This window comes from Rhincodon typus, chromosome 3, assembly GCF_021869965.1.
Source record: "Rhincodon typus isolate 14 chromosome 3, sRhiTyp1.1, whole genome shotgun sequence".
NCBI classification, from domain to species: domain Eukaryota; kingdom Metazoa; phylum Chordata; class Chondrichthyes; order Orectolobiformes; family Rhincodontidae; genus Rhincodon; species Rhincodon typus.
In genome coordinates this window covers 17,728,685-17,736,678 of record NC_063334.1, presented here as the reverse complement: position 1 = coordinate 17,736,678, position 7,994 = coordinate 17,728,685, and the positions used below count along the sequence as shown (strand labels likewise).

At 39.5% G+C, this 7,994-nt stretch overlaps 1 protein-coding gene across 1 annotated transcript in view; it reads right to left on the bottom strand.

The window, feature by feature from the left end:
• LOC109932498 (ephrin type-A receptor 5-like) overlaps nucleotides 1–7,994 on the bottom strand; it is a 305,440-nt gene that overhangs the window by 231,604 nt on the left and 65,842 nt on the right. Inside the window, exon 3 of the mRNA XM_048619959.1 lies at nucleotides 2,482–3,145. Within this exon, the coding sequence (XP_048475916.1) occupies nucleotides 2,482–3,145 (664 nt within the window). The remainder of the gene's footprint in view (nucleotides 1–2,481; nucleotides 3,146–7,994) is intronic.

Below are 7,994 nucleotides of genomic sequence, written 5' to 3'. Positions count from 1 at the left end.
CCCTTCTTCAGAAATGGAGAAGAAGTTTTCTGAAGAAGGGTCTAGGCCCGAAATGTCAGCCTTCCTGCTCCTCTGATGCTGCTTGGCCTGCTGTGTTCATCCAGCTCTACACCTTGTTATCTCAGATTCTCCAGCATCTGTAGTTCCTACTATCTCTGGTATAGTATGTACAGGTTTGGATTTCTTATTTAAGAAAGGATGTAATTACATGAGAAACTGTTAAGGGAAGATTCACTCGATTAATTCCTGGGGTTGAGGTAGTAATCCTATGAGGATAGCTTGGACATTAGGCACTTCTACCTAATGGAATTTAGAAGAATGAAGGAGAACTTTAGAGATATAAGAAATATGTAGAAATATTTAAAAGTGTGATATCAAGAATCCAGGGACAGTATGTCCCTTTCAGAGTGAAGGGAAAAGCTGACAGGTTTCGGGATCTCTGGCTGATGAGGGATAATGAGGCTCTGGTCAGGAAAAAGAAGAAGACATACATTGGGTTTAAGCTATTGGGCTCAAGTGAATCTCTAGATGATTATGAAAAGTGTAGGAGCACACTTAAGAGGGAAATCAGAAGAGCAAAAGAGGGTATGTGATGGATCTGGCAGATAAGGTTAAAGATAATCCCAAGAGGTTCTATAGCTATATTAAGAGTAAAAGGGTGTCTAGGGAGAGAATAGGTCCCCTTAAAGATCAGCATGGCCTTCTATTTGTGGAGCCACAGGAGAGGGGGCAGATTTTTAATGAATATTTCTCCTCAGTGTTTACTGCAGAGAGAATCATGGATGCTAAGGAAATAAGGGAAACAAGTGGGGATGCCTTGGACCGCATACATATTACCAGAGAGGAGGTGTTTGCAGTCTTAGATCACATTAAGCTGGATAAATCCCTGGGCACGATCAAGTCCATCCTCAGACATTGTGGAGGCTGGGGAAGAAATTGCAGAGGCCCTTGCAGAGATTTTTGCTTCATCTTTAGCCACTGGTAAAGTTCCAGAAGACTGGAGGGGGGCTAATTTTGTTCCATTGTTTAAGAAAGGTAACAAAGACAAGCCAGGGAACTACACGCCAGTGAGCCTGACATCAGTGGTAGGATGGATGCTAAAAGGATGCTTCCCATTTTGAGAAATACCATGGAACAGAGTCTAAAAGAAAAAAAGAGGTCTCTCATTTAAGATTCGGAGATTTTTTTTCTCTCCGAGGGTTGTAAGTCAATCTAATTCTCTTTCCCCAGAGCATGGAGGCATGGTCATTAAATTATTTGTCAAAGAATTGAATCTAATTTTGTTTTTTTCCTTCTTGTGTCATCCTATCAGGCCGTGAATACCAGATCCCCAAGACACTCCACATGAAAACATTTTGCTCCTTTTTCCTTTGCATCATCTACCAATGACTTTAAATTTACTTCTCCTGGTACTGCCCTCCCTATAAAAGGAAATAGGTCATTCCTTTTCATTCAACCTTGGTTCTCTAGATCTCAATGAAATATCTATTCAGCCTCTCTTTTATAAGGAAACTAACTTTCCTAGCTGCCAATATGTTCCACTCTAATAACATCCTCGTAAATCATCTCTCGAGCAATCACATCCTTCCTGAACTGCAGTCACAACTATTATACGCAGTATTCTAGCTGTGAACTAACAAGTGTTTTATGCATTTTCAATATTACTCTAGTTGCTGTAGTATTCAAAAAATTAGGTATCCTATGTGCCTATTTTCATCACCTTCACTCCCTATCTTGCCACCATCTTGCAAGAGATGGATGAATATCAGAGACAGACTACTGAAATTGCAAAGCATTGAGTAACTGGAATTTTGCAGGGAGCAGAGATGGAATGAAATTGGTATAACATGAGTGTATTATACAAGCATTTTAAATGCAACAAGTGATTTCATATTTTTAACATTAATTCATAGTTTTACACTTATTTAACATTGATTTAATAAATGAGGGAAAAAAATGAAACAGCTTTTCAGGGCCATTCCAGTCCAAGGATAAAAATACTAATTGAAGCTATGGAATAAAGTGAATATTTTCTGCATCTTGCCTATGTTTCACACTGTATGTGCTACTTCAACCTGCAACAGCTCTAGGCTCCATTATTTTATGCAAAAAGAAAACTATTAATGCAAGCTGAACAGAACACAGCCCATAAATTTCAAGGTCATAACTCCCTTAGTGAAGACCATCCTCAACATTCCATGCACAAATGTGTGACAGATACATTGGAAAATGAAGGCATCCAAGACAGGGCCACCCTCCCCTAGATATCATACCCCTGATACACAGCATGCATAAAACAACACAAAAAAATCACTCATAATTACATGTAATCTGAGCTTTCTTCTCTTTTCTCTTTATTGCATTGTTAGTACTTACTGGACTAAACAGTCACCTGGGAAGTAAAATAATCAGGTTTTATTTGTTGTTTTGATTGAAACTAGAGATAATAACAGAAGCACTTTTTTGTGTGGTTTAACTTACCTTGACATTTGTTACCTTGCTCTTCATAGCCTTCTTTGCACATGCACTTCCCAATCGGGACCAACCATTCTCCATCAGCGCTGCAGTACATTTTTGGAGAGTCATCTTTCATGGAGTCATTGACACACGTGCCTTGCACTTCAACCAGTGAGGATGAATCAGCCCCTGTGATCGTGTCTTCAAAGAAAGCAAGGTTGTGGAATGTAGATGGGCACTTCTTGTAGTACACTCGTACAGAGACCAGAGCAATACAGGCACCAACATCTTGAAAGGCTAGATAGAATCCCTTTTTAGAAAGTGGGCCGACATCTCGCACTTCCGTGTTTAACTTCATGACTCGATCTCCAAGGTCAAGCTCTGTAAAACTTTCATCTGCTGCTATTGTATCAATTTTAATGTACTGGTTTTCTCTGATATTCCTCCCATCTTCATCATTGGATTCAAAATGATATACATTAAAAGTCTCTTTACAGGTTCCAAGACCTCCCGGAAGACTGTTGCAATCTCGTAGTGTAAATTTTAGCTCAATGAATATACGGCGGGCCCCCTCATTGGAGATCCAGTTAGTTTGCAGCCAGTTATTCTGATTTTGCTCCATTACATTACACACTTGGTATGTGTGTATTGGAGTGTAATTCTCATCAACCTCACTGATTTCTTCCCACTGTGAAAGTAAGCAGAAGTACAGCATTAAATACAACATTGTAAAGCAACATGTCAAAATGTTAATACACAGTATTTGTCATGCGATATTTTTGGGGAAATTACAGATTAGTCATTATTAAAATATCATAAGTTACAAAATTTGCAACAAAAATGCAGCATTACGATGATTTCTTTTGCTAACCAGGACTTTTTTTTGTTTCATTTCTGTATCTCACGGGCAATTCTTTAAATCTGTTTATCTTATCGGTGTTTTATTTCTCTTTTCTATGCACTTCTGCATCTTTCTTTTCTGCACTCTATACCCCTGTTCCTCTCTCTCTGTTTCTTCACTTCTTTCCCACTTTCATTCCACCTATTTCTCTTTCTGGGCTCCTCTCCCTTCCGTTCTCACTCTCTCCACTATTATTTCTATTTCTTTCCCTTTTCTCTTCTTTCCTTTCCATTTCTCACTTCCTTAATCTACTTTTTTTGTTGTTTTCTCTCTCTTCTACTTTGATTTCTTTATTTTTTTTTCTATTTTCCACTTCCACTTTCGTTTCTTCTGTCCTCTTTCAACTCTGCTTCTCACGTATCTCCCCTCCTGTTTCTTTTCAATTGTCCTCATTTCTGTACGTGCATGTCTCCCCCTCTCTGTTTTTCCTTCTTCCTTTTATCACATTCTTTGCATTATTGCTGTATTTCATTTCTGCATTTCTTTCATTCACTTCAATTTTATATTCTCCTGTTACTACTTTTCTAATTTTCCTGCCTTTCTGTCACTACTTTTCTTTCATCTCATTCATGTTTACTTTTCTCTGTCACACTTGCTTACTTCTGTAATAGTCACCATTTCAAGGGTTGCACAAAACAACGTTTCTGAGAGAACAGCGGAAACAGAAACAATGAACTGGGATGTAGAAACAAATCAAATAAAGGATAGGCAGTGAGAGGAGGAGCAAAAGGACTCTGGTAAGCACAAGGACAGGCACAGGATTGAGAGTAAACTTGGGGGTGAATTGTGACTTTGCATATGAGGCAGGCAGTGTCTGCGAACTCTCTGTTGCAACTGATGGGCACTTCAACCCATTGCAAAGAACCGTTGACTTAAGGATTCATTCACTCCACCCTGCCTGAATTGATACACACCTGAATTGGACTCATGCCCCTTTACCATTGAAATGGAAAGCTCCAAGCACCCAACAATATCCCTAGGCAGCTTGATGGAAAAGAGGCCTAAAGGATCAAACCTCTCTGGGAAAATAAAACAATGAAACTTTAGAAATGACAGTCTTGGTTCAAATTAAAGTTCCATTTTCAGGTATACAAGATGAACTCTGATCTGTTCACTAATTTCAAAATCTTATTGGAATTTTCCTTAACCTGCATAGTCAACAGCAGTCCTCAGGCAAGTCCTAACAGTCATCAACGAGTGGAGGAGATTGAGAAAGGCAAGAGTCGCAGCAATAATCAAGAAATACAGTGATGGCAATGAAAGGCGACTTAAGATTATGACATAATCTTGGAATAGAGACAACTCAGGCTGATGTCAGGTTGTGTTTTTAATGTGGCATTAGGAGACACTCTCATGCTCTTACTAGCTCCACAATCATGTTTTAACAATTATGCTAGTTTGGTGGCAACCTGAAGCAGTCCATTTTAAGGAATCTGGTATGTTGCATATTGACCTAGTTTACCTGAATGCAGCAGCAGCACTGCATATGGAAAACAAAAATTACGAAGGTGGTGTCAAACAGGCTTGGGCAAATAAGGAGCTTTGATATCTGTTTCAGGAATGGGCTTGGATGCATTGTTTTCCTATCTACACCAATGCAGTAGCCAGCAACATCCAACTTGTAATGAGACTGTGTATTGGGCATTTGTTTAGTGCCTGAGAGTGGAATTAACCCATTTGTTAAAACTACCTCATTACACATTATCAGATCCAATGACCCAACCAGGAGTAAGGCTATTTGGCATCCAATAAGGTGTAATGAGGCAATTAGACAAATGAACTCAGAATTAAAGATCCCCAATGAAACAGTAACAACAACACAGCAAAATTCAGCACTGAGTTTGAGAGTGGGAAACCTGGGTTGGAAACAACTGTCCTGAACTTAAATAAGAGTATTAACAAAGGAATGACAGCAAAATTGGCTGGAGTAGATTTGGAAAGGAGTTTAGCAGAAAATATGGCTGATGAACAAGAAAATAGGTTAAGAAAATAGTTCATGACTCTCAACAAAGAAGCATCCCCATGAGGAAGGATTCTAGGAAAGGGTTAACCATTTGGGATTACCAAGTAAGTTAAGGACAGTATCAAATTGAATGAAAAATATACGATGTGGCAAAGAATATTGCTAGACCAGAGGATTCGGAATGTTTTGAAAACTGACAAAAGATGACAAAAAGGGTAGAGGGAGAAAATGAACTTCAAAGGTAAACTGGTAAGCAATATAAAAATGGAAGAGCTTCTTTCAGAACAAAAAAGGAAAGGAGAGGCCAAAATGAACACAGGCTCCTTGGAGTTGGGATCACAGAATCCCTACAGTATGGAAGCAGGCCATTCAGTCCATTGAGTCCTCTGAAGAGCATCCCACCCAGACACATCCACCAACACTATCCCTTTAACCTTGCATTTCCCATGGCTAATCCACCTGGCGAGCACATCCCTGGAGACTATTGGCAATTTAGCATGGCCAATCCACCTAACCTGAAGAGGCTGGGGAAATAATAATGGAGAACAAAGAAATGGAAGTCGAGTTGAATAAATATTTTATATCAGTTTCATGGTAGAAGATCCTAATAGCATTCCAAAAATAAGAATACTAAATTGTCAAAGAACAAAGGGGGAGAAGAAATAAGTACATTTTTTTCTCTGATGACAGTTATTATACGAGGGAGATTGATGGGGATAAAGGGCGATAAATCCCCTGGACTTGATTGCATCCTAGGCTATCAAAGGAGGTAGCTACAGAGATAGTGGACACACTGATAGTAATCTTCCAAGAATCCTTAAAATCTGGAAAAGTCCCAAACAATTTTAAAGTATGTAATAGCAAGCGATTTAAAAATAAATAACACAATTAAGCAAAATCAGCATGGCTTTGTAAATTGGGAAGTATAACTGACAAATTTATTCAAAATCTTTGAGCATTTAACAAGCGGGACAGATAAAGAGGAACCAGTAGATGTAATATATTTGGATTTTCAGAAGGTTTTTGATTGGGTACCGCACATTAAGCTACTTAATAAAATGAGCCCATGGTGTTGGAAGTAATATATTCGCATGTATAGAGGATTGACTAACTAATAGAAGGCAGAGAATTGGGATAAGGGACATTTTCATGCGGAGTGCCACAGGGATCAGTGCTGTGGCTACAATTATTTACAAAATATATTCATTCTACAAGTGTGGGATATGCAACTTTGCAGATGACAAAAATAGGTGGGAAGGCAAGTGGCGAGGATGGCTCTAAGAATCTTCAGAGGAACAGAAATAGGTTAAGCAAGTGGGCAAAAACATGGCCATGAGAATATAATGTGGGAAAATGAGAGGTTAAGTTCTTTGGCAGGAGGAGCTGAATATCATTTAAATGAGGAAAGACTGCAGAAAGCTACAGCACCATAGGATTTGGGGGTCCTTGTACAAAATGACAAGAAGTTAGCATCCAAGTTCAGATAATAAGGAAGGCAATGGAATGCTTCTTTCAGAAGGAATAGAGTATTAAAATAAGGATTTCTTGCTAAAACAATACAAAGCACTGAGTTAGACCTCACCTGGAAAATTATGAAGTGTTTATCCAAGGAAACTTCTGCTGGCATAGGAGGCACTCTTGGAAGTTCACTACATTGATCCCAGTTATGAATGAATGGCCTTGTGAAGAGAGGATCAGTAGACTGGGCATTTACTTATTGGATTTTAGCAGAATGAGAGGTGACTTTATTGAAACATGCAGCGTGCTTAGGGGACTTGACAGCTTGGAAGATGAGGGGTTACTTCCCCTTGTGGAAGAGTCTAGAACAAGAGGGCATAATCTCAGAGTAAGGGGTTGCACAGTTAGGACAGAGTTCAGGTGGAATTTCGCATGTCAGCAAGTGTCCTTATTTACCCTAGAGGGCTATAAACACTGGGTCACAAAATCTATTCAAGGTAGACAGATTTTTCATGAGTGAAGGAATCAAGCGTTACGTGGAACGGGCAGGAAAGTGGAATTGAAAACGATCACATCAGGCATTGTGTGGCATAGCAGACTCAATGGGCTGAATAACCTACTTCTGTTCCTATGCCTTATGATATAAAGGTAACAAAAGCATAGTTGAGGCTTTCAGCAGCAGATGGGCTGAGACATAGATGGGGACCAGTGAAGTGATAGCAGTAGAAGCAACTGACTTTGATGATGGATAGGATGTAGGATTGGAAACAATGGTCTAATCAGATGTATTTTTAATGACGTCATCACTTGGTTTGATGGGTGCTGCTCCACTCCAGAAGCCTTCGTCATGCAGGAGAAAGCAGGTTGTTGATTGATAGCCCATCCAATCACTTTTAGCGGTGACTCCTTTCCCAACTGACGCACAGTGTCCGCAGTATGTACCTTCTGCATTATGCATTGCAACAACCTGCCCAGCTTCTCCAACAGAACCTTCCAAATCTGCATGCTCTATCAACCAGTAAGAGAAGGCAGCAGATGCATGAGAACACCATGACCTGCAAGTTCCCTTCCAGGTCACACACCATTCTGATTTGGAACTATATCACCATTCTTTCACAGTCACTGATTCAAAATCTTGGAACTCCCTTCCTTACTCCCTATATCCAATTTCATTTCAGTGGTTCAAAAGGCAGTCACTATCACCTTCTCAAGGGC